The 25,625-nt window shown below is 45.4% G+C and overlaps 2 protein-coding genes across 2 annotated transcripts; both read right to left on the bottom strand.

Moving 5' to 3' along the window:
* Nucleotide 1: 1 nt before the first annotated feature.
* Nucleotides 2-5,863, bottom strand: HVCN1 (hydrogen voltage gated channel 1). The gene is made up of 6 exons (XM_030460734.1): nucleotides 5,806-5,863; nucleotides 4,076-4,305; nucleotides 3,495-3,599; nucleotides 2,905-3,136; nucleotides 707-819; nucleotides 2-398 (listed from the first exon to the last, which is right to left on the bottom strand). Exons 2-6 carry the CDS (start codon nucleotides 4,268-4,270, stop codon nucleotides 333-335), a joined length of 711 nt encoding a protein of 236 aa, XP_030316594.1. The 5' UTR covers nucleotides 4,271-4,305; nucleotides 5,806-5,863; the 3' UTR covers nucleotides 2-332.
* Nucleotides 5,864-11,217: 5,354 nt separating this feature from the next.
* Nucleotides 11,218-25,405, bottom strand: PPP1CC (protein phosphatase 1 catalytic subunit gamma). Its single transcript, XM_030460520.1, has 7 exons — nucleotides 25,103-25,405; nucleotides 16,907-17,038; nucleotides 16,087-16,317; nucleotides 14,457-14,561; nucleotides 13,399-13,622; nucleotides 12,785-12,919; nucleotides 11,218-12,384 (listed from the first exon to the last, which is right to left on the bottom strand). The coding sequence occupies exons 1-7, from the start codon at nucleotides 25,155-25,157 to the stop codon at nucleotides 12,295-12,297; spliced, it is 972 nt and encodes a 323-aa protein (XP_030316380.1). The 5' UTR covers nucleotides 25,158-25,405; the 3' UTR covers nucleotides 11,218-12,294.
* Between the last annotated feature and the right edge of the window lie 220 nt (nucleotides 25,406-25,625).

Raw genomic sequence — 25,625 nt, 5'->3', positions numbered from 1 at the left:
AGAGCACAATCACAGAACAACTCAGTTACTTAAAATAGGTGGTACTTTTGTGGATTTATAGCTTGTAAATATGTCTTTATTAAATTATTTTGCTGGTTTGACTGTACAAGTGTACAGAGTCTTATGAAATCACTGTTTACAGGGAGTATGGGTGATTAATTTCCCAGCAAAACTCTGTTTGTAATCCCAAGATCTAATCAATGGGTGGTCAAATAGAAAATGTTTATAGACAACACTGTACAAGAGAAAGCAAAGAACCAGGAAAACCTTGGAGGTCAAGCTGCAACCTTTCAGCACTGCACTCTTGGGGGCAAATTCAGAAAACCAGGCTCCTATTTTTGCTCACTGATGAGTCCATGCTGTTTTAGGATCTTGTTAAGCCTCTCAATTTCTTGCTCCTGTTGGGAGACAAAAGGCAAAAAGGCAGTACAGCTTTTACCTTAAAACAGCTTCCCAGAGATCAGAAATGTATCTCAGGGTGCAGTAAAGCTGGAAAATCTGGATAAGAGGTGGGAGCTGTCATCCTTGGCAGCAAGCAGCTAAGGGAAGCATGGGCAGAGCTGGGGTTCCTCTCAGCCCAGCTCACCCCACAACTTTCTGGTGAGGAAACCAAGCTGAGAGCAACATTGCAAAAGGATCCTGGCCCAGCTTGTCCTGGGGAGCAGCCAGTGGGTAAAACTTGTTTAACCAAGAAGTGTTTTCTTACCTTCTCTCCACAGCTGTGTTCCAGTTGTTCAACCTTGGTTGCCAGCCTCAGGTTGGCTTGTTTGAGCTTGGACACTTGCTGCTCAGAGCGAGTCTTCACAGATAGGATTATTCCTGCCAAACAATTCCCAGGGGGTTCATTTTAGATAGGATTAGGATTATTCCTGCCAAACAGTTCCCAGGGGGTTCATTTTATGGGGTAAAACAGCTATGAGCAGGAGGGGCACAGTGTCAAGGAGTTAAACCTGTTCCTCTCCAGCCCTACTTCTGTCCTCTTCAACCCACACTTCCCAAGTGCTTTTCTCACTGAGGAAAGTTTTAAATTGGCCACCCCAGGGATTCAGATACTCTGTTAAGAGCCACCCTAATCAGTCAGACTGTCATTTAAATCCCAAATTTTAATTTGCTCCCTCGGTGGGGGTGTAACTGGCAGCTTGGGTGCCACAAGGGGCCTCAGTCTGAGCTGGTTTCAGGTAGTGGGAAACCTTTCTCTAAACAGAACTGCCTGGGGCACCAGGTTCATGTCCCTTGCCCCAGGACTGGTGTCACAGCATCAGGACCTCAAGGCTCTGGCTTCACCTTGGGAGGCTGCAGTCAGAGCACTGGGTGTCTCCTGAGAGCAGGGATGTCACTTCTCTACTGAAAAATTGTCAGGTTATTAAAAGTGAACTCAACCCCCCCGCAGCAAAAAGACATTTTCTTCCCACCCGTTTCCGAGAGGGGAAATAAGAAATAAGGGAAAAAAAACAAAACAACTTGTTAAGAGCATAAAGAACATCACGTTCCTCCTACCCACCAGAGCTCTCCTGCTGCTGCTGCCAGAACAGTCTGCACAAGGGCCTGACGCTTGCTGCTGTTTCTGGCACTACAGGCAGCAGGCTCAGGGTTCTGGGGTTCATTTCAGATGAATTTCTGACCCAATTGGGTCAGCATGGTGCGGGGGGAACCAGGAGCAATCAAGGTGAAGGAGATTTACTTGTAAATACAACACTGTTGGGGTTTTTGGGGTATTTTTTTTGCTTCAAATGGTGTGTTAAGAGACACCAAGGTTCCTGTGGTTGGTTTCTTACTTTCACTCCAACCCCAGTCAAGCTGTGAGTTCCTTTCACATCAAATCATAATGGTTGGAAAGGACCTTTGGGATCATTGAGTCCCAACCATCAGTCACACATGACCCTAAATCATCTCCCAAAGTGCTCAAATCTCCTCATTTTTTTAACACCCCCAGGGATGGTGACCCACCACCTCCCTGAGCAGCCTGTTCCAGTGCTCCATCACTCTTCTGGTGAAGAATTTTTTCCTAATATCTAATCTGAGCCTCCCCTGGCACAACTTGAACCCATTACCTCTTGACTGGTCACTGGGCAGAAGTGACATTTTCCCTCTTCCCAGCCACTACCACCAGGCACGTTGTCCCCAAAAGAGCAGCAGAGAGGGGGACAGATGATAGGTTCAGCTCCATCCATCCTTTTATTCTAACTACCAAACCCTACAGCTGCATGGGGTGCTCACTGAGCTACTCATAGGAAAGCACTTGGGATGAGGTTCCATGGAGAAGCTAGGGATTAACTCACAGCTGCATATTTTACATCCCAAAATCCTTTCCCAGAGAAAGAAGAAAAACATTTCCATCCACAGTTGTTCCAGAATTTACACTTAGATGCAACAATTCAACAGCAGAGTCAGTCAGGTCTGATCTGGGGACATTTTATGTCCCTCTTTTTATGGCAAACCCTTTGAAAAAGTGAGAAAGATCTTGGGTGAGATCAGGATGCTCCCTGCAGCATCCCTGGAGGGAATGATGGAGTCAAAGCACAACATCAGAGCAGTAAAACCCTGAGCAGCAGGCTCAGGAAGGTTGGAGTTTGCCCTGATCCCGTTAGTGGTGCCAAAAGGGTCCAACCATGGGAACTTCAAACATGAGCCACCCTCCTACAGCAGGGAGAGGTGCAAGAAGAGACTGTGGGTTGTTTTTAGGGGAATGTGCCAATGTTGCTGTGCCTGGCCCAGCTGCTGTGTCCCCATCACTGAAGCATCCAAAGAAATCCCAGCCCAGGGAAGGCTCCACAAAACCCCACGGGTGAAAGTCTTGAGTTTGAGCAACACCAAAGGATCTCACAGGTGGCTTCAAGAAGGCAACAAAGACCCAAACCCAGGCAATTTAGGCAAGATCAACAAATCCATCCCATGTACACCTACCATTGATGATCCTGGCCACCCTCCACAGCCTCAGGAGGATCAGGAGCCCAACAGCTTCAAACTCGTGCTCCCGGAAAATGAGGACGACATCAAGGATGAAAGACACGATGACAACAATCCCATCCAGCACTTCAAACTTGTGGTGGAAGAACTCCCAGCGGTAGACAAAGACTTTAAAGCCCACCTCGACCAGGAAGATGGTTAAAATGGAAAGGGAGAGGTAGTGGAAAACCTGGGGGGGAAAAAAAAAAAAGATGGTGCAAGTTTTAGGGCCAGAAAAGCCTCCAGGAAAATCTCCACTGCTTGAGGGCGCATCTGGCTTTACAAGGAGGACTTGGGATGTTTCTCCTGCTCTAAGGGACAAGCAGAGTGAGCATGGCTGTGGCTTTGGGCAAGCCAGACCAGGTGAAGACAACCCCAAGAGAGGCAAGAATAAGTGAGTCTGTGAGATCTTTGTCCTTCTGCCTGTGACTGCTGACTCAGCAAAGCTGAAGGTCTGGGTCCTGTCTGCCCAGCTGTCCTGTCTAGTGGGCTTTGAACACCAAAAAGAGGGAAACTGTGGTTCCCATTGACATTTCCTTGCACTTTACCTTGGGGGTTATGTTGTATTTGTCTGGATGGATGATTTTCAAGTCCATCAGTAATTCCCCAAGGACCAACAAGGCATCCAGGACAACCAAGCAGACAACCAGGATCTGTTGGAGGAGAAGAACCAATGTGACCTCTTTCCTAGCACAGACAGATGGGCTGGAGGAGCTGCCACAACCTCCAGTTAAACACCCCCCAACACCTTGCATCCCCATTCAGCCGCTTGTATCACACTGTGCTTCCCATTGCCCCCACCCAGGGCTCCCACAGTCCCCTCATGGTGGGGTTTATTCCTCCAAAGCTTCACTGCTACAAAACCACTTGGCTCCCCACCAAACCCAGCCCTTTCCCACTGCTTGCCATGGGGAGGTCTCAGGGAGCCTGTGCCTCCACCTGCATCACGAGGAGTGTGCACCAAGGCTTCTCACTGCTCAGGAAACGTCTGTACCCATCCCAGCACCTCATTTCAGGCAGGACAGCCCAGCTCAGAGCCAGGAGCAGCTCTTGCAAGCATGGGGGATGCTCCCAGTCCCACAGCTCTGCTGTCACAGGTGACTTTAACCCCAAGTTTGTTCTGCCTCACCTGAAACCTGTGGGAGCTGAAGAGCTTTTTCATCATGTCCTGGAAGGAGATGTGGCTCCTGGTGGGCTCCAGCTTGATCTCGGAATCTGGCTGCTTCTCCCCAGCATCCTCCTCTTCCTCCCATTTCTGATAATTGTTGCTCCACTGCACAGGGTCATCCCCCACCACCGTGAAGTGCTTCAGGTACCGGGACATGGCTGTGGGTCAAGCTGGCATCAGCCTGCCAGCACCTGAGGGACAAGAGCAGAGTGTCACCTGTCACCCTGCCACCACCCAAGGGACAAGAGCAGAGTGTCACCTCCCCATTGCAGGCTGACCAAAGACAACAAATCCCCCTCCTTTCAGCCCAAGAAGCGTGACAGGAGTGTGATGCTCTGTGGGTGTTCTGGACAGGCCCTGCTGACGGGAAGTTGCTTAACGGTGGTGCTGTTGGTTTTGCATCACCTCCCACGTGTGCCACAGAGCCCCCACCACCCACCCCATGCTCTCTGCACCCTGTGGTGCTGCTCTAGAACAAGGAACTTCCTCACATCTCAAAATGAAGCATCTATTACAGGAGAAAAAAACCACAAACAAATGAAAACCAGCCCTTATCTTGCATCTCACGACGCAAGGGGAGGCAGCTGCCCCTCTCCTGTTGGAAAGGGCCATTGTGCTTCTGCTGGACACTGATGGATGGAGTGTCAGAAGCTGGAGGCAGGTGGTTTCCTCTCCTTCATTTGCTCACCCAGGCTGCTGTTGTTGTTGGGTCTGAGCCAAACCCTCTGCTCCACTCCCAGAGCTGCCCTCATCCCTTCAGGTGGCCACAGTTGCAGCCCAGATGCCCTCGGGCCAGCTGGAGCCTCCTCACCCTCCAGAGACCCCACCAAGCTGCAGAACTGCCATAATTCCCCTTCATTAACATCAGTCCCCCCATAACTCAACCTTTGTAGGCAAAATCAGCAGGTGATCCCCTCAGGTGCTGGCCAGACCCTCCCCAATCTCTTCTCCCCACATCTCCCAGAGATGACCTCACCCTCGGGCACCCAGTGAGGGACAAGACCAACGCCAAACCCCAAACCCAATCCTGGTAGCACCTCAGGAGAGGCTCCATCCCCACCACCTCTTCCTCTTGGACCAACCCGGTGCAGCTTCCTGGCCCACAAACCCGGCCCCATCCCGGCGGATCCATCCATCCATCCATCCTTAGCCATAGCTCCCCAGGAACTCAGCCCAAGCCACCCTTGGCCCACCCGTGGGTCAGCCCAAGCCCCCGGGCTGCTCTCCCTCCCCTCCCTCCGGCCAAGCCGAGGTCTCGGGGTTCCCCGGGGGGGGGGTCTGCTCGTAGCGGTGGTGGCACAAGGGCTCCGGGCCACCTCGTCACCAGCTGTAGGGGCTGGAATTGGCCCCAGGCCGCCATGGCTGTGGCAGCAGCTCCGTCCGGAGCCGCTGGAGCCCCGCGGGGGACACCTCGGCCACGGAGCCCGCCGTGAGCTTGGCTCGGAGCTCGCTGGGACCTCGGGCTCTGGAGCCCCCTCAGGAGCGGGGCTGTGTCTGGGGGTCCCCAACCCCCCGATGTCCGCAACGCCGCCCCGGAGCCACCATGGCGGCTGCCGGAGCCGGACGGAGCCCCCGCCCCAGCGGGACCCCCGAGGGGAAGGACGTGGCAGCCCCGGGGACCCCTCTACAAATCCCCCCCCGCCACGAGCCGGCACCCACCGGGCCGACCCCGACCCCTCTGCCCCCGGTACCGTTCGCGAACCCGGTCCCGGCTGCTCCCGTCGGAGCCTCCCCCGGCCCGGCCACGCCTCCTCCCCCCGCCCGGGGGCGGCCCCGCAGTCCCTGCCCGGCCCCACCGCGCCCCAGATGGTTCCGAGCGGGTCCCGGAGTCTCCAGATAGGGATCCAGGGTCCGACATTTTCCATTTTCGCAGCTTTACCTTCCCCTCCTTTGGCTCTCTGCGATTCGTCCCTGAACGGGACCTGCCCGAACAGGACACACCGGATGGGGCTCAAACTTTTTTGGTTGTTTCTAGATTTATTTTTTTTTTTATCAACCAGGATGACACAAGTTTAAGAGCAGGAAGCTCCCTGCTGCCATGCACAGGCTGGTGTTTTAGCAGAAGGCTTCTTCTTATTTGGGGTTTCCCTCCATCTTTCAAACACAAATTGCATTGGGAAGTGCCCTGAGCAAACAGCTGCAAAAAGGGATCAGGGCCCCCACCCTGCTGGGACAAACCTGAAATATTCCTAATTCTCTTCTAAGGAAGAAACTTTTCTCCGTTTTTGCACTTTTTACAGCCTAAAGACATTTGTTTCTTGAAAAGGGTTTCCTTCTGGAGAGTGCCTACAGCTTTTCCTGGAGCACATTTTCCAGCACTTCATCCCAAAGTGCACAGGCCCTTCCATCTCCTCATCCCTGGATGGATGGGGAAACAGCACAGGCAATGCCCTCCTGGAACCCCAAACCCTTCCACCCTCTCCCCAAACCACCTACCTGCAGAGATGGACACCCAGGAGTGGGACTGTGACAGCACAACCCTGGGGCACTAGCAGGGAGGAATTTTACCCTGAGGGTTTCCAGCCAATTCAGCCCTTTTTGTCTCAGCTGATCCCAGTAAACACCAACACCATCACCAGCAGGTAATGGGGGAAGGCACCAGCTGAGATGCAGGTGTTCTCCTCAGACCTGAGCCTCTTACTGGTATGGAGTGCAGGTTTTAAGAAGAAAACAGGCAAATTCTGCTGCTCTATAACCTCAATCCTCTTGGTGAGGCCAAGCTGGTGCCACCAAGGGGTGAATCCAACCTTATAGGACTGGAGAAAGGGAAGCTTGGGTGCCTCACCCCAAGGCCTCACCTTAAACCTCCTCCCAGCCTGCTGGAAGGTCAAACTCCCAGTTTTACACTGATTTTTTTACAGCAGCAGCCCCCTTTTTCACAAGTCACAGCTGTTAATCTCCATCTGAGGCCTCTGCTCTGGGACGGTGGGTGTCAGGACCGTGTGTCTGAGGGTGAAGGAGTCCCCAGATCAGCTCCTTCCCTGCCATGAATCGTTGGCTTCAAGCCCTGCAGCTTCACCCAACAACTCAGGGCTGGGAGCCACACCAGCACTGACTCATTCCGCAGCAAACCAGGATGATTTGTGCTGAAAAGGAGGGCAAAGAGGATTCTTTTCATATCAGAAACATGTCAGAAACACCCCACTACCTGGAGTAACTCCAAGCTGGTGCCTCAGCTTCTCCTCCTGAGTTACAACACTTTCACCTTAGGCCCCGATGCACAACAGAGGTCACAAAGTCAAAAAGGACTTGATTTTATCACTAATTTCCTGCTACCTTTTGGGAAGATGCTCAGCAAGTTTTGGGAAGTCTTTGCTGCTCCAGTCTGCCCTTCCCAACTCCTACAAAGCTCTGGGAATGGCAGTGGGGCTGTGGGAAAGGCCTCACGGGGTGTCCTGTCCCTTCTGTGTGAGAACTGGAACCACGTCCACTGGGTCTGGATGTTTAATATGTTAAAATACTCAAATACCACTTAAAATACCATGTAAGATTGCACTAAAGGTGGCACTTAAGAGTTATAGAGCATTTCTATTTTTAAATGTTTAATATTAGATTTTATTTCTTAAATTTTTCTTTAAGTTCTATAAGATCACTGATTTTTTTAACATTTAGTTTTAGTTTTTTTTAATTTTTCCTCTTTTTAAAGTTTCTATTTCTTAAAATTTTATTTCTTAATTTTTGCTTTGATGATTTCGTTTTTTCGTTTTAATTTTCAATTTTTTTATATTTTAATTATTTTTCGGGGGTTTCATTTGCAGTTAAACCTGGGTTTAGTTAACCTGGGTTCCTACCTACATAAAGCACAAAAGCCCCAAAATATGGGACCTCTTGGGGTGTCTGCAGGCTTGGGGTCACTGCTTGGGACAGAGAAGCCGAATTTTTTAAATCTACCTAAACCTCTGTCTCTCTCTTGCCTCCAAACAGCCCCTTGCTGCCGGGCAGGAATCAGATGATGCAATAAAACGCAGAGAAACCCCCGGGATGTGCCCCTGCTTTCCGCTGCTTTCCGCGCGTTCCTGCGCGTCCTGCGGAGCGGTGCCACCGAGTCTGATGTTTGGAAAAGAATAATAATAATTAAAAAAAAAGTAAGGGGGACGCTGCTATTTTGGTATTTTTCGGGTTTTTTGGTGTTATTTGGGTTGTGTTTTTTCCCGGTGCGCCGTCTTGTGGAGAAAGGTGGGTACTGCAGTGGGAGCCGCAGCGCTGGAATGGGGGCTCCCAAATTCAAGGTTTTTTGTTGAATTTTGTTGAAATTCAGTTCTCAGACTCAACTTTTGATCCAAATTCGTGGCCAGCTCAGTGCCTCTTCTTCCCTTCCTGCTTCTGAGGCAGAGCAGGAACCCTTCCAGCACAGCCCCGGGTTTAAAAAAGGCAGGTCCTGTCTGACCAACCTGAGCTCCTTTTATGATCGGGTGACTGCCTGGTGGATGAGGGGAAGGCTGTGGATGTGGTCTGCCTGGACTTCAGCAAGGCCTTTGACACCATCTCCCACAGCATCCTCCTGAAAAAGCTGTCAGCCCCCAGCTTGGACAGGAGCACCCTGTGCTGGGTTAGGAACTGGCTGGAGGGCCGGGCCCAGAGAGTGGTGCTGAACGGGGCTGCATCCAGTTGGCAGCCGGTCACTAGTGGTGTCCCCCAGGGATCAGTGTTGGGCCCAGTTCTGTTCAATATCTTTATTGATGATTTAGATGAGGGGATTGAGTCCATCATCAGCAAATTCGCAGATGACACCAAGTTGGGGGGGAGTGTGGATCAGCTGGAAGGCAGGAGGGCTCTGCAGAGGGACCTGGAGAGACTGGAGAGTTGGGCTGATCCCAAGGGGATGAGGTTCAACACAACAACCCCATGGGGAGCTCCAGGCTGGGCACAGAGAGGCAGAAAGGGACCTGGGAGTCTGGATTGCCAGGAAGCTGAACATGAGCCAGCAGTGTGCCCAGGTGGCCAAGAAGGCCAATGGCATCCTGGGCTGGCTCAGGAACAGCGTGGCCAGCAGGTCCAGGGAAGGGATTCTGCCCCTGTGCTCAGCTCTGGTGAGGCCACAGCTTGAGTCCTGTGTCCAGTTCTGGGCCCCTCAGCTCAGGAAGGAGATTGAGGTGCTGGAGCAGGTCCAAAGGAGGCAACTAAGCTGGTGAAGGGACTCAAGCACAGACCCTATGAGGAGAGGCTGAGGGAGCTGGGGCTGTTCAGCCTGGAGAAGAGGAGGCTCAGGGGAGACCTCATCACTCTCTACAACTCCCTGAAAGGAGGTTGGAACCAGGGGGGGTTGGGCTCTTTTCCCAGGCAACTCTCAGCAAGACAAGAGGGCAGGGTCTCAAGTTGTGCCAGGGGAGGTTTAGGTTGGAGATGAGAAAGAATTTCTTTCTGGAGAGGGTGATCAGGCATTGGAATGGGCTGCCCAGGGAAGTAGTGGATTCTCCGTGTCTGGAGATATTTCCAAAGAGCCTGGATGTGGCACTGAGTGCCATGGGCTGGGAACCACGGGGGGAGTGGATCAAGAGTTGGACTTGATGATCTCTGAGGTCCCTTCCAACCCAGCCAATTCTGATTCTACTGCAGCTCGGAGCAGCAGCGCTGGAATGGGGGCTCCCAAATTCAACTTTTTAATTGAAATGTGTTGAAATTCAATTCTCAAACTCAACTTTTGATCCCAAATCGTGGCCAGCTCAGTACCTCTTCTTCCCTTCCTGCTTCTGAGGCAGAGCAGGAACCCTTCCAGCACAGCCCCGTGGGATTTCAGCCCCCTGAGCAGCTCAGGGACGTGACCCGCCCCAGGGGAATGCAGCCCAAAATGGGTGCATGAATCACTAAAAAACCAAATTTGAAAGAAAAAACAAAGTCGCAGAGGGCAAAGGTGTGACATGGTGACAGGAAGGGTGGTTACAGAAAGGTTTGTGCATCCCTTTGGGTACAAGTCCAATAAAACCTGGTCCCAGGTGTGTGCTGTTGCTGCAGAGTAGTAAGGGAAAGTAAAGGGATAGAAAAACTCGAGAGCTGTAAAGGAAACCACAAAAGGGATTTTAAAAGGTGAAAGTAAATTTATGAGAAAGCCTTTGAGTCTCTGACACCTCATCTAATGAGCTCATCAAAAGTTACCAAGAGGTGGTTGATTAATTAGCTTGGGGGGGGAGAGGGGGGAAGCAAACCTTCAAAGAAGGAAAAAAGCTCTTTGATGTGGCAGAGAAACACTAAAAACCAAAATCGGTGGCTGGGGAAGGCCCAGAAGATGCATTTCTGTCAAAAAAACTAATCTCAGCTCACTCCAGGAGTGAAGGGAAACTCCCCCATGAGGCAGGCACAGAACAGAGCTGGTGGTTTTCACTGGGCATTTCAGTGACCAAGTCCTTCAGAACCAGACTCCACCAGGCACAAGTTCATCTCTGGAGCTGTTTCAGCTCAGGCTGAACAAGCTCCCTCATCTGACTGCAAATATCTTGCAATATTTAGCAGGAAACACACAAGAGAAGGCAGCAGATAAAGGAACAGAGACCAACAGAGCTTTCCTCTGCAGGGCTGACTGCACAGAGCAGGCACCACCCCTACCCACTCGTGGCACCTCCTGAGCCTTGCTGAGGGATGCCAGGGCCAGGTTTGATGAGTTTTCCTTCCCCAGTGACAATTTAGTTTAAAAATCAGAGGAAATTGGTCTGGTTCTCATCTATAACCTTAAATTTGTGCTCTCAACAAAGCAGTATTTGTGTTCAAGAGCACAGAACCAGCAGCATGTCCTCCCACACGTACCCCAGGCCCTGCTGCTGCTGCTTCATGAGCCTGGGAAAGGCTGTAAAAAAAAAAACAAAAACAGTTCAGAAAAATCAGCAGCATCCTCACAGTTCCTGTCCCACAGCCACCCACCAAGGGCCCTGCAAGTGCCAGGCCTGTGCCCACCCACTCTGGTGGGAGGGTGTTGGTATCTAAAGTCAATATTTATGCATAAAAGCTCCAAAGCTGGGTGTGAATCCAACCATCCCTCCACTGCTTGCATGTTAGACAAATCCAAACCAAGATTTTATGGGTTTTCAGAACAATTTATTTATCTAAGTCAGGTCCTCTGCTAGCAGGAGTGTGGATAGTTCTGTGATAAACTGACACTGAGAAGATTTAACAATTTCTTCGTTTAATAAGTGATTTTCACTACATGGTATTGTACACTGTTATCTGTTCAAAAAAGATTAACAGGTTTTAAAAAACAAGATTCCGTGAGAGATTTATATAAACCAGTGATCCAGATCAAGCCCTCTGGTTGGCTTATCAAGCTATTTTCTAGGCCTTTTTTGTAGAACAAAGTCTTTAGGCTAAAATGCAACAAAACCCATTCAGGCAGCTCTAGATCCATTTCTGTAACTTCCAGATTTCTGCCACAGGGAACCAGTCCACTTGATTGAGCTTCCAGAAACTGTACAAAAACGTGTTTGCTTTTACCAGGGACAGAACCCACAGCACAGCATTTCTAGTTGCTATTTCAAGTCAGGACTTCCTTTTGTCTCCAGGAGGAAGGAGTGAAGGGAGAGCCCTGCCAAGTCAGAGTGCTGGGTGGTGTATAAAGAGTTTTCTAAGCGAACTTTGGCTTCAGGAAAGAGACACAAACACTTAAAATAATGGCTTTAATCATCATTGGAAGGATACGGAGAGGGAGGAGTGGCTGAATTAAATATACATCATACCAGGGAGGCTGGCAAGGTTGAAGGTTACTTCTAAATGCTGGCAGCAATAAAACTAACGTGTCCATGACAAGATGTTAAAAGAAAAGCAATCCCTTTAAAACAGATTAAGATTAAAAAAAAAAGTTCACAGTGGTTTGTACAAACAGCATGTAATTTCTGACAGTAACAAATCTCTACTCTCACAGCACACGAGTGCCCTCTTTAGATCCTAAAGAAGAAAACAAGCATTTACACACTACTCGTTGTTCAGGTTGAGGAGGTCAGTTGTACAATCACCCATCAGGAGAGGATAAGATGCTGTGGAGTGGACACCAATGGAGGGAAAGTTTAAAACGCTTTTCCTGGGAGGGAGAAAAGTCTTTGATTTGCTGTTACAACCAGCAAATGCCATTCATCAGGTGAAAAGGAAAACCACAAACACATTACCTATTTTGAGCAAGCTGAACAGTACACATTACAGTTTTAAAAATGGAGGTTATATAATATAGTACAAGTCCCAAGAAGGCAGAGCCAGACTGGTTATTTCTTTGCTTGTTTTGTGATCATCCCCCTGGGAGGCGTTACAGGTCTGCTGGAATTGGGCTTCTTCTTCTCTGCAGGTTTCAAAATCTGAAAAGATAGTTGAGTTGTTTAGAAAAAGCTTTAGTTTTCTTCTAATCAATTAATTAATTGACTAGTAAGGGCATTGCACAGGTTTGCTGGGTAAGTCATAAACATGCCTCAAAATAAAGGTGTTTCCTACTCAGCTATGAGAGGACAGAGCAAAGAGTGGAAGCAGGGTAACAGCTGACAGTTTGCTTGGAAAATTTAATTCCAGAGTAAACCAGTTCATCCACTCACACCAGTAAGGACCTCTCACATTTTTGAAGATGTGAGTGCAAAGCTCTGTCTACACGTGGTAGCTCAAAATCCCTTTGAAGCAAGCATTACAGGTTTGCAACAGTTTGAGATACAGCACATTTAAGGTCTGACTGCACTAACAAGGAGGTAAAATCTTCCAACACCTTACCTGAAAAGAGCACATCAGGGTCTCATCCACACTCATCATGGCACCTGCATTATCAAATTCTCCACAGTAATTTGGGGCAGAAAAGAGAGTTACCAGTTGCCTTTTTGCAAAAAACTCATATCCATCTTCAACAACCTTTAGAGAGAAAAGCAGTAAGATGAGACTGAGCAACTTCTTCCTGCCAAGGTGCAAAGCAGCTGGAACAGCAGCTGAAAAAATGGCTACATCTAAGGAGCATGAGTTTCAAACTTTTACATCAAAACAGGAAGAACATCACAGGATCCTGTTCAGCACAGAGCCCATTAGCAAGGAGAAAAACAGGATCCTGTGCCAGGTTCAAGAGAACCTTGTTCAGGAATCAGTCACAGTTTATATGTATTAAGAAAAAACAGTTCTTTACAAGGGTTGTTAAACGTTGGGACAAGTTGTTAAGAGATCAGAATCCTGATCCCTGCAGGTATTTAAAGCTTGGCTGGACAAGATCCTCAGCAACTCAGCCTTACACTGGTTTGTCCTGTGTTGAATACACAAAGCAGGGGGGGACGACCAGCTGCCCACTTCAGGTCCCTCCAAACCTAAATTATTCTGTGGCTTAATGTGTAAAATTAAAATACCTGATGGGCTCTGCATATGAGATCCAAATCATGTTTATGGAGAAACTTAGCAACCACTTCAGCACCAAATGTGAAGGACACTCCTCTGTCGTTTTCACCCCATCCTAAGACATCCTTGTCAGGGTCAGACCACAGGAGGTCACAAAGCAGCCCCTGATCTGGCACATCTGTGGGGCGCATGATCCGTCTGATCTGTTCCATGGACTGAAGGTCAGGGGACAAACCTGGGCAGAGTTGAGACACAGGAGTGGTTCTCAGTTTAGTCCAACTAAAGATTGAGGTATTAGTTCAAGAGAAAAGTAACTGGTATGCAAACTGACTCACCACTGCAGTTTTACACAGCACAGTGGCAATGTTAACTGATTTTATTCAAGCATTTGTTTTAAAGCTCTTGTAACAAAAGCCAAGTCAGTTTCTCAAAGATTTACTGGGAGCAAGATAAGCAGAAGCATTTGCACTACAAGAATCTCACTGAAATGTTCTGCAAGAACTGTTAAGTAAGAGACACAATGCTAGAAATCAAAGAGGATGTTTCTTTTAAATAACAGGCCCAGTGAAAATGAAAACAGTATCAAACAGACCTGGTACCACTTTTCATTGTGTCTCCCTGGTGCTAAAACATTTAAAGTGCAGCAAGTCATTTACTACTCTGAAGAGTTGCATGAGGCAGGCATCACACAGCATAACAGAATTTCTACAAATGAATCTCCAAACCATCCTGAAAGGTGCCTTCCAACTCAAACCATTCTACAGTTCTAAGACAAGATGTGTTTTCAGAATGGACATAAAACTCCTAGTCATGTAAGCCTAAAAAGAAAAAAGCTACAAGGATTCTTTACTTTACAAGGATTTACATTAAATATGCCTTTTGATATAAAAAAAAAAACTTTCACAAAACTACCACCTCAATGATTCACAAAAATTGACACTAATCAAGCTCACACAGGAACCAAGGCAGAGAAAAATCCCTAAAAATGTTTATGAAACATAAAAAAATTGCAATGACTGAGCCTAGAGACTGCAGGTTCTCAAACATCAGCTCAGGAACTCTTACTTACCCCCATGGCAGCAGAATATTTTCTCATCCACAATAGCTGCAATTGGTAAACAGTTAAAACAGTCTGTGAAGGTTTTCCACAGCTTAATATTGTATCTCCTCTTACCTAGAAGACATTTCAGAGAAAAAAAAACACTCAATATGCTTTTCTAACACAAATTTCAACCAACCTAACATGGCTACCTAAAGTTTACTCCTGACAAAAAGTCAGCATTAAAGCCTATGCACACTTTATCTCCTCCAGTACCCACTGACACATTTTATTCCTTTCTAGAAAGTGCAAAGGTCTCTTTCACCGTGGCAGAGCACTGAGGTGACTCTGAGGACAGCAGAATAACATTCCAGACTCTCCAGTCCCAACTTTCCTTTGGAAAATTAGCCCTTGGAGAATTTGATCCATTTCAGAAAATCTTGCCATTTGCTCTTTTCTTACGGGGAAGACAGCAAACCTTAGCAAGCAGATTTGCTTTAAACCTCTGCTACTGCTTTACCACATCAAGTCCCTTTAGGCAAAGAAACAGGACTGAAAAATGAAAAGTGCTACAGTTTTACTTTCAAAGGGACTCTCCCAACAGATAGGAAACCTGAACATTTGTAATATATGACTAAGGCTGTGATTAATCTCTGAAACACCACATGCCTTTGTCTCCTCACTGAAGGAGAACAAGACATGGAGAGTACATCTTGGGAGCTGCAAGTCAACCACGTCCCACAGCACAGGTTGTGAGAATGCTCCAGTGCACAACTGATTTTACAGTTTAATCTCCTCAGCATCACCTGGATTTGTAAGTTACATCCTTTGAAACATGAACATAAACTTCTACATCACAGCAACATTTCCTGTTTTGTGAGGGTGGTCATTAACTGCACAGCAGCACTGTGGCTGGTGAAAAGGAATGCTGGTGGTGCCAGATAAACACATTACTCTTCATTAAAAGGCTGATGCACTGGGTCAGAAGAAACAACTTCTGCAGCTGAAGCCACCTACTGAGTCAGCAAACATCTGCTGCTCAACCCAAGCAGAGGTCTCACAGAAGGCTCCACACACACTTTGCCCCATTATGGCCAAAGCAACAGGACACAATACAGCAGGGCTGCATCCAGAGAAGGGCAAAGTCTTTCTTGTTTTTTTTGATTTCTTGTTGGTTTTTTGTTTGGTTGTTTTTAGCATTACAAGGTTACAGGTAAAGACCTGTAAAGAGCAGCCCATTTTTCAGTTGAAGTTATAACACAAGCACACATCTTCCTCCTCTTCTCTCAGATGAAAGAAGCAGAGGTGAACTTTTGGAAAACACAAATTAAAATTCTCTTATTTCTCATTAGATGATGTTATCTTAGGAACTTTAACAAACATGCAATAATGAGAACAGCCAATAGCAGCCAATTAATAAAATTACTCCCTTTTATCCTGCTTTGTACTGTGAGGATCAGGGAGAGGACATTTCCCTTCCTTGGTGGAAGCAATTTGATGAGTTCAAGTCCCTTCTTTGGTGAAGCCAAGCCCCCCCTCCATATCCTTCCCTCCCCTTCCCAAAGAGTGCAAAGGGAACTGCAGATTAGGAGAGTCCTCTAACACTGCAGCACCAGCTACTCAGCACTCCCAAGCCAAGACTCACATCTCCAGTACTTACATTCATCATAAAACCCATAAATTCTGTTGATGCTGGCACATTCGTGGTTCCCTCTAAGGAGGAAAAAATTCTCTGGGTATTTAATTTTGTAGGCCAAGAGAAGACAAATTGTTTCTAAAGACTGTTTTCCTCTGTCAACATAATCACCAAGGAACAGGTAGTTGCTTTCTGGGGGAAAACCTCCATATTCAAAGAGTCGAAGCAAGTCATAGTACTGCCCATGGATGTCACCTGTGGGGAGGAGTCAGAAATTAAATTGAAGTGGGAAAGAACAAATGACTGATGCTTCCTAAAGAATAAAAACTTGCCATTACCTACAGCCAACAGCATAAAGATTAGTTTGTCTTAATATATATAAAAATTATCACGTTCTGAGGTTTGATGTCTATGTAATGCATCAGTTAACTGCATTGAGATGAAATATAGAGCTCCTCTGAAATATTCATACATGTGCAAAACAAAGGCAAGAAACCAAGCAACACGTCCAAATGGAAATCTGACCTCTAGCTAAAGGATTTAAAAACCTTGTAAAGCCACTGTTCAAGTCTGAAAAGCAGCTACAATAAACTACTGTGGCTCTCCTTTGCTTCTCCTTGTTCTGTCATGACTGGGCCAAACATTTCACTGATATAAAATGCTCCTTTCTAAAAGCTTAGTGAATTCCTCCCTCAAAAGGCCTGGTGAAACTGAACTGCTCACTTTTTGGGTCTGGAGTGTTTGGTGAAAGTAGCATCTGGCATTTGTTCTCTGCTTAAGGTCTGTATTTACCTGACACATTTCCCACCCCCCTCAAGAATCAAATCAAAATCATGGGGCTCACCACAGATTTTCAGTGGAGCTTCAAGTTCTAGTAGAATAGGCTGACTCAGGAAGATTTCTCTAGATTTCAAGCACAGTCCTCTAATTTCATTCTCCTGAAGTTGGACATTTTTGCCTGGTTTTGATCCTCTCACTGTCAAAAGGAGTCAGAAGTCAGTTAATCCAAATCAACAATATCCTTAATGTTATTTTTAGAGCCTGACTAAATGCCACTGTAATACAAAATGAGAAGATAACAGGGTAGTATCAGTCTGCTTGAGGGAAAAGTGCACTGCATGCTGCCACAGCAAGGATAACATGTTCCCTTTCAGCTGTACCTTGCTTTCATTTAACAGAATTCATAGCTCAACACTTCCCCTGTTAAATGTCACATTTTAAATAGCACCAGTTTAGTTCTATTTCTTTATAAAAGCCATCTTGTCCAATGTGACTACATATATTTTTAAATGAAGCTGTTATCCACTTGTTCTCTGGAAACTGTCTGAACTTGAGAAAAGGAAGTCTCCATTTAATAATCAACATTGGAGCTCCAGGAGGAGCGTGCAGCCTGTCCCAAGGCAGTATCCAAACAACCAGAAGTACAGCACTAGTAACCACTGCACTGCCCTCTTCCACTCAGCAAACATGGAAGAAAAACAAGGACAAGGACACCAATTCCACACTCACCAGCACAGCTTTCTTACCATTTATTTATCTATCACCCACCTCCCTCTGCATTTGTGTTACCAAGAAATACAAAGGATATTCCTGTGGTAGCAATGCTGTAGTTTAAAACTAAACTACACACAACAATGTTACTACCAAAACAATTTACAGTGTGGACTGACTCCTGGAGACCCTGGTCACACAACCATTGACAACACCCTAAACCACACCACCTTCCCTTAAATAAGCCTCAAAATGAAACCTTAGTTGAAATCACTGTGTAGAGACAGTGACATTAAGATAATTGTAGGTTAAAAGTCAGGGCTTCAGTAATGTGCTCTTTCAAGCAATACATGCTCCTCTCTTATTCACTGCCTGGGTATTATCACTCAACACTAACATTACATGGCAACACCAGAATTACCACTGCACTTCATGTATTCATTAAGATATTTGAAGTAATGAAGCATATAAATGAAAGTTAAAGCTTTGTCACAGCAGTTTATCATGTATGAGGTTTTTCATCCATACAGTAATTTTCCAAACACTCCTGAACCATGAACAAGTTGCTCAAAATGCCAACTATCCAGAAGCAATAATGAAATCTGCAGAATAATCAGGTGGCTGAATTATAAATGTTAAAATTTCCCCAATTCTTAAATTTTAACAATTCACATTTGCTTTTGAGATAATACAATACACTTGTATTTAGCTTTCTGAGAAGCCAAAAATGGAACTTTCCATCATCTGGTCTTGTTAGAAATTGCTAAAGCCAAACCCTGCACACCTCACATCCATAAATTAAAAAGTATAAAATATTATACAGACTGTGTAATGCACTGAGTCACTAAAACTCATGAATAAAGATTATGCATTTATCTTTGCTGAAGGTTAAATGAAAATCTGAAAACTGCTCCAGATTGAAGTTTATGTTTCTCCAATACATTTCCATTGAACCAGTGTAATCTTCAGGCAGTGTTAGTCATCTGCTTTTAGAAAACCTTGACAAGGTAAAATGATGCTTGTTGCAGTTCACAAATTCACCTGCACAGACACCAGAAGGATGCAAGAACAAGACAATTAAATGCAGTTCTGTAGCACACTGCCTGCCAGTGGCATTTTGATCACTTTCATCCAACATGGAATCAGCACAGAAGAAACAAGCGTGTTCAGCTTCTTCTAACATTGATCTATATATCCTGGAAAAACATATTCTTGGCTTCAGAAGAATAAAAAATGCAGAAGTGCATGCTGGTGGGAGAAATCTGTATTTTTAGTGCAAAGATTTTCTCATCCAGGATGAAAGAGCTGGCAAGGAAATGCAGGATGCTCAGTCTGAATGAAGGTTTCTCTGACTGACTCTTCAAGCTACTTACTCCCAGAAAGAAAGGCAAAAATAATCAACTATGAAAAATATGTTGTGTTCACAGTTTCTTTTCTCTGCTTTGAACCAAAATAGGGTAGAGCTTGTAGAGATCAGACAGTACAATAGGAATTGGCAGCTTGGTCATAAAGTCAAAGGAACAGCTCAATAGTACTGCACATACACACTTGTTTTTGTGATGCATAAAAGATAACTTGAGGAATGACAGCCTGGAACTGACAGCAAAACAAGCCAAAGATTAATTGGTTCAGAAAAAAAGCTCATTTCAAATAATATTTTATTTATGTCTTGTCTCAACACACTGCTGCACTATTGCCAGACAGTAATATACGGCCACGCTTCTTTAGGCTGAGATGCTCCTGTTCCTAAAAATAATTTTTCAAGATCTTGAATTTTGAAGATCTTGAATTTCAGTTCAGCCTGGGCAGCCTTCTAACAAGTACAAGCTTCTCCACTGTTCAAATAAAGTAAAAGAAGTTTTGGAAAAATAAGCTCTCCACTGGATGGAACTGACTATGGAAAAGATGCCTCCCTGGAGCCTGGGTGATCTCTGCAGAGATTTCAACATAGGTTCCAGTTATTAAAATTAGAGGACAAGACAAGGAGGAAAACTTCTGGAAAGGAACAACCAGACACCATTCTAAAATGAAGGCGTAGAAGCAGAGGTGAGTGCAGTACAACAGCCACCCAGCAGAGGGGGAAAGGAGGCAGAAGTAGGAAAGAGCACCCCTCTCATTTAGGTGCAAGCAAAGAGCTGCCTAACATTCAGGAGAGCTTTTATAGATTTCTTTGTGAGGGATAAACTCGAACATACAACAGTCACACAACCACACCCATGTAGAGTGTGACAGATTTCTACACCACACCCTATCACTACCATTTTCCAGTGTTCAGTTTGGCACCACACAATCCTTTCATGAAGCCACATGCAATTGTAACACTGTACAGTACCTTAGTCAAAGCACTATTTATGGAAGTGGATACTTAGAATAAGTATTAAAAAATAGAATATTCTAAAGTACTAGAAGTTTAATCCAAAAAATCTCATTTTCCTTCAGTTTTACATTAAGCAAAGCAGTTGAAATGCTGTCAGCTGGAGTCCTGGAGACTCACGTTCTTGTACAGAAACTGTTTTCAAGAAAACAATCAGCAGGTCAGTTCATTTTTGGCTTATCAAGCAACTCTCTTGGTTCTATCATATTTTAAGTCAAGATCATATCATATATTTAAGATCATATCATATATTTAAGTCAAGAGACACTGCCAGAAATCCCACAGGTTGTTTTTAGTATTATTTTTAGAGTTCTGATGACAGTTTCCCATTCAGTTTTGCACCACACAAAGGGAATAAATAACTTGAAAATGCTTGATTTACTTTACTGCAGGCACTACCAACTTTGCTCCAATCATTTCAAACTCAAAATTGAAAAGCAGCCCCTAAGTGCCCAACCCTTTAAAACATTCTAGTTTACTTTTTCATATGACAATAATTCACAGCAGCATTATCAAACAGAACATTCAGCACAACTGCAAGAATTCTGATCTTGTAACACATTTCCACACAGGACAGAGCTTGATAGCAACAGGAACTCACACTCATCATACTCAGGTAAGACCAATTCCTCCACTTCACTGAGTGGGCAACAAACACAGGATTTAATTCACTTCTTTGTATCCACAGCAGTGACAAAAACCTCATCCTCCAGATGCAGAGCTCCCATTATTTAAACCTGCTGCAACAGAGCAGGAAACAACTAGCATTAAGCTACATAAACTATGGAAAATTATACAGTTTGAAGTCAACAAGTGCTGCTTGTCTGTTAGAAACTTCATCCCAGTATCACAACTCATCATGAAGTGAAATCTGACCACACTTCAGATCAACATCTCTGAGACATTTGAAGCAATGCTTCAGACCCAATCAGTGCTGGATTTAGCAGAAAGGGGACAGAAATAAATCAGAGACCTGCATTTGTCAGACTCTGTTCTCTGTTGTCAGCAGAAGTTTATCCACGCTCTTTGGCTCAACTATTTTTAATAACTGGATGATGCTCTTTCTCCATTTAAAGCAAATTAGAGAGACTATGTCCCTCACAGCTCTACAACAGGCTTTACTGGGAATAGAAACCTGTGGGTGTCTAAACAGGAAAGTTTGAGGATTTCAAGCTTTTTCCTGATTTTAGTGCACTGACTAGGATTTCAGCTTTCAGAAGCCTAGCCTCACATGGCTTTATCCAAAGGAGCCTCCATTCATTACTTAGTTTTTCCTTAACAGCCTTTGCAGAGGCTGCAGCACAGAAAGGACTTTCAGTAACATGTATCAACTCGGGTTGTCATTTGCTTCTGTATGTTGAAATTGGGTTATTTTACCCTGCTATTTATCTTTACCATGGTAAGTCTAGTACATTTCAATCTTCATTTCTAGATATGCTTCTATCAGCTCCCCTTTCAAACCTGACCCTACTTATCTGTGAGTAACTGCCAAGGCATGAGATGAAGGTAATGGATAAGGGGCTCAAGCAACAGGAACACCATCTGACATGACAGGGAAAGTAAGCCATGCTCACAGTCAGGGAATCTTGGGATTTGTCACTCATTCTCTGCATGCTCAGCAGGAATTCTGCCATTTCCTGGAACCCTTTCCATGACTATACAGATGCCACTGAATTTTAATCTTCCTGGGAGCTTTTCTGCATCATCTCTACTGGCAGTTTTGATTTAGCAGACACACACAGCTGAAGGTTCAGAACCATGAAGTTACTCCCTGCAATACTCCTCCCAGAAGCATAATTTGTTACCCTGTCTGTCCCTTCTTATTCCTCAGTGAAGTCACTATAGTTCCATAAATATCTGTACCCACTATTGAGGACACTTCAGAACCATTTCAATATCCAGGTGGCAGGATGCTGTAAATTACTACATTTTAGAAGCCTTATTCTTGTGAAAATTGTTAATACAGTTACTACAAGTGACAAAATTAGACAACCTGTACTCCTGAGGTGGTTCCTAGCAGATCACAAGCCTCATTAATGCAGAAAATAACAAAGAAATTTGATTCCAGGAAAAAAAAAGGTATGTCCAATGTTTTCATTGGATGGCTTTCCAAAAAAAAAAAAACTGGGTTTTGTGACATTTCAATGCCAAATGGCTCTACTATAGGCATGCAGCACACAAACTCTTCTAATATTTACCTTAGGATGAGAAGCTAAATATATACTTCCAGGTCTTTTCAAGTACAAACTAATAATTTCAGCTTAGTTTAATGCGGGTGGAAGAATATCATTATGTGAAGAAAGAACAATGTGAGTTGATCAGAGAAGTCAGGATAGAAACTAAGTAAAACCCCCTCAGAAATACGTATGAATACTTGGGATTAGGAACAAAGTAACAGCAATTTATTTTTTTTACCCTTTAACCACTCCACCTCCACCATCAGACTAGACTCACTACTGACATAACTCTCTTGATCTCCCTCCCAAAGTGCAATGCTAAGGCATAATATAAAACATAAGTACCTGCTTAACTGTATTTTAAAATTGCTTTGAAATACTGCATCAACTATCTCCTTAATACTGGCGCTTGTTAGCAGTAAAAAGGGAGAGATAATGCCCTCTGGTCATATCCTTTGTTATTTACTAGCAAAATTACCTGAAGTTAACCAATATAAAAATATGCAAGTATACAGCTTAAGGAGAGCTGTGATGAATTACCAAATTGCTCTAAAAATTAAAGCTTGCACAGAGATTTGGGTAACTCATTTTGTGAGTAAGCTGATTATTAAAACAGATTTTGCAGTGTTTTCATGTTTGAGCATGATTTTAATCTCTGCACAACCTTTCCAGAAAGGGTAACACTTGCAATGGATTTCTGGTACAGTCACATCACACTTTGCATAACTAACATTATGCAGCAGTTCTACCAGAACTGCACCAAAAAAGAATTTATTGCTTGTTCTAAATAGGAGAATCCTTATAAATACTTTAGATATTTTTTTCTCCCTCTCTAAATATTTTTTAGATATTTTTTAAAGTGGCAGACCTCCACTTTAAAGATTCAGTCATGTCACCTACTTAGCTGGACCTTAATTTCAGGGAAAGGATGAATAAAGATTTTAAACAACCAAAGAGAATCGTGCTTGCAGTGATTCAAACATTTAGCACTCTGCCCAAAATGCAGAGTTTGCAGAACTGCAGAATTGTTTTGCCCTTTTGGAAAAATGTATATAAATGACAGACTGCCACAAAGGTCAATCATTACTCTGTCTGGAAAAGATGTTTATAGCAGACATTTAATAAGCAACAGAAAACCACTAGTATAGGCTATTAAGGGTGGTAATTGTTTTAAATATTGAAAGACAATCCTTGCCTCAAGGAATCCAAAATCCCAGCTGAAATGTCAATAAAAGAAAAAATGAATTTCAGTTCTGGCAGCTGATGCAACCTCAGGTAATGTCTTTAGTTGCATGAACCATCACCTCCTAAAAAAATCTTGTCAGCAAACCTTCTGAACCTTGATTTATGAACTCTCATCTCTCCTCAGGTCTGATAGAGATACACAGCCTGGGTAACAATGAAACAGATACAATACATCTTCCTACTTTTTTAAACTTTGAATAGGAGAAATAATAAAAAAATAATTCAGATCTCTTTCTAGGATTATCTTGTTCCATGTTTTTTACATTAAGAACCTACCCTTTGAGAAAAATGCACAAGGTACACCAGGAGAAATCAAGTCAGAACAGTAACCTAATACCTGCAATAAAACTGAGCATGTATTAATATGTCACCAAACACACAACATACAGGACCTGACAGCTACAAATCCTCCTACTAAAGTTTAAAAAAAATCCTGGTATAAATTTATGAACGGAAGCATTTAAATAATTTGAACCAGGTCAGTTTAAATTACTAACAGGCAAGACTCAAAACACATGACAGAAGAAGCCCTATTTACTTTTACTTATTCTAGCTCAATAATCCTGTAAGACTTTTACAGGATTTTTAACTCCATATGATTTCTAGAGTAGCACTGTTGTTCCTCTGACCTTTTGCTATCCAAACCACTACACATGCAAAATATTGTAAGAAGGAGAGGGGTGTAATACAGCTGAAAAACATTTCTTCATCATTTGTCTCAGCAACATCTCTGATGACTTTATGCCAAATGGAAAAAAGTTAAATCCCTGACCAAGCTCTCCAAGCTTAAGTCCAGATGAGATGCCTGCCGTGACCGATGTGACATGAGGCTCATCAGGCTGGTTTCCTTCAAAGAATAATTATGATTTTGTCTTTGATGTAGGGAAAAAAGATTATGACTGGCTGGTTCTCATCCTTTTGCCCTAAGAAAGCTCGCCCGACAATTCTAGTCTGGCGCTGACCGCTGCAACCAAAGGGATGGTGCTGAACCCTTGCAACTTTTAGGTTTTCCTTTAATTTAGAAACTCCCACGAAACTCCTTCCATCCCAAAGCACTAAAACGACAAAATAAGGCCTTCCACAGACTGTCTGATACACCAAAAGCCAACCCTCTATTCACACTTTAAAAAGCTACCATGTGTTACGAATTAGGAGTCAAAGCCCCATGGAAGCTTTAATGCAAACAGCTAACCAAAGCGAAAACCACGATATCCAGAAACCAGTGCCAGTCTCCTCCCGGTTTTTTAAAAAGCTGCCTCAACAGCCTCTTTAAATACACCAAGTCTTATTTCTAGAGCCCCACGACTCCACCGCTAAGAACAGCCCCCATATGCACATGTGAAAGGCCAAAGAACGACCCAGCTTTTTAAAAAACACTTTCGTACGAAAATCATCCTAAATTAAGCATCGCCTTAGAGCTGCAGGGGAGGAGAAGAGGGGCCGCCGGCTGCTCCCAGCAATGCACCGGGAGCGCAGAAGGGATGAGGGAACAGGAGCAGCTCATGGACATAAGGACTGAAGGAAAAGTTGGGGCTGAAGAGCGGAGTCGCCCGGGGCGGTGGCGAGGGACGAGCCCCGGGAAGACAAAGCGTCCCAGCGCCCCTCCATTTTGGTCCCCCCGAGCCCACCGGGCATCACCCGAAGCGGCGGCTGAGGTGAGAGCAGGGAAACGCCACACGGACGGCATCCTGGGGACCGCCTCAGCCGCCACCCACCCCACGGCCACCCGCCCCGTGCCTTCCCCGACCCTCACCCTCCAGCAGCCGTTGGATGATGCTGTCGATGTTGAGCTTGTCTATATCCGCCATCGCCTCTCAGCGGACGGGCGGACCCCTCCCCGCTGCTCCCCTCCCTCCGCTCGCTGCTTGGCCGGTCCGACTTCTCCCCTCGTTCTGCCTCGTTTTACCCTTTCCTCCTTCCTCTCCTCCTTCCTTCCTTCCCTCTCTCTCTCTCTTCCCCCCCCACCCCCCCTCGACCTCCGGTCTCAGCAGACACCCAGGACTGAACAAAATGGCCGCCGTCTCCTCAGCGAGCTCGGCCGGCGCACGGATACAACGAACGCGAGGCGCCTCACCGAGAACCTTTTATAACCCGGGCGGGAAGCGCGGGTTCGGAGAACGCAGCGCGGCCGCCACCCGTGCGCCAAATCCTTCCGCTTACGGGAGAGGAAATAGTGCGGCGCGCCGGGGCTGTCACAGAGATCGGGACTCCGTCCCTCGAAACCGGGCCGCGAGTTGGACCCACGGGGCGTTTAGTGTCTGCTGATGGCGGGAGAG

This window comes from Calypte anna, chromosome 15, assembly GCF_003957555.1.
Source record: "Calypte anna isolate BGI_N300 chromosome 15, bCalAnn1_v1.p, whole genome shotgun sequence".
Taxonomy (NCBI): domain Eukaryota; kingdom Metazoa; phylum Chordata; class Aves; order Apodiformes; family Trochilidae; genus Calypte; species Calypte anna.
Note: the sequence above shows the minus strand (reverse complement) of the source record. Positions and strands in the feature narration are given on the sequence as shown.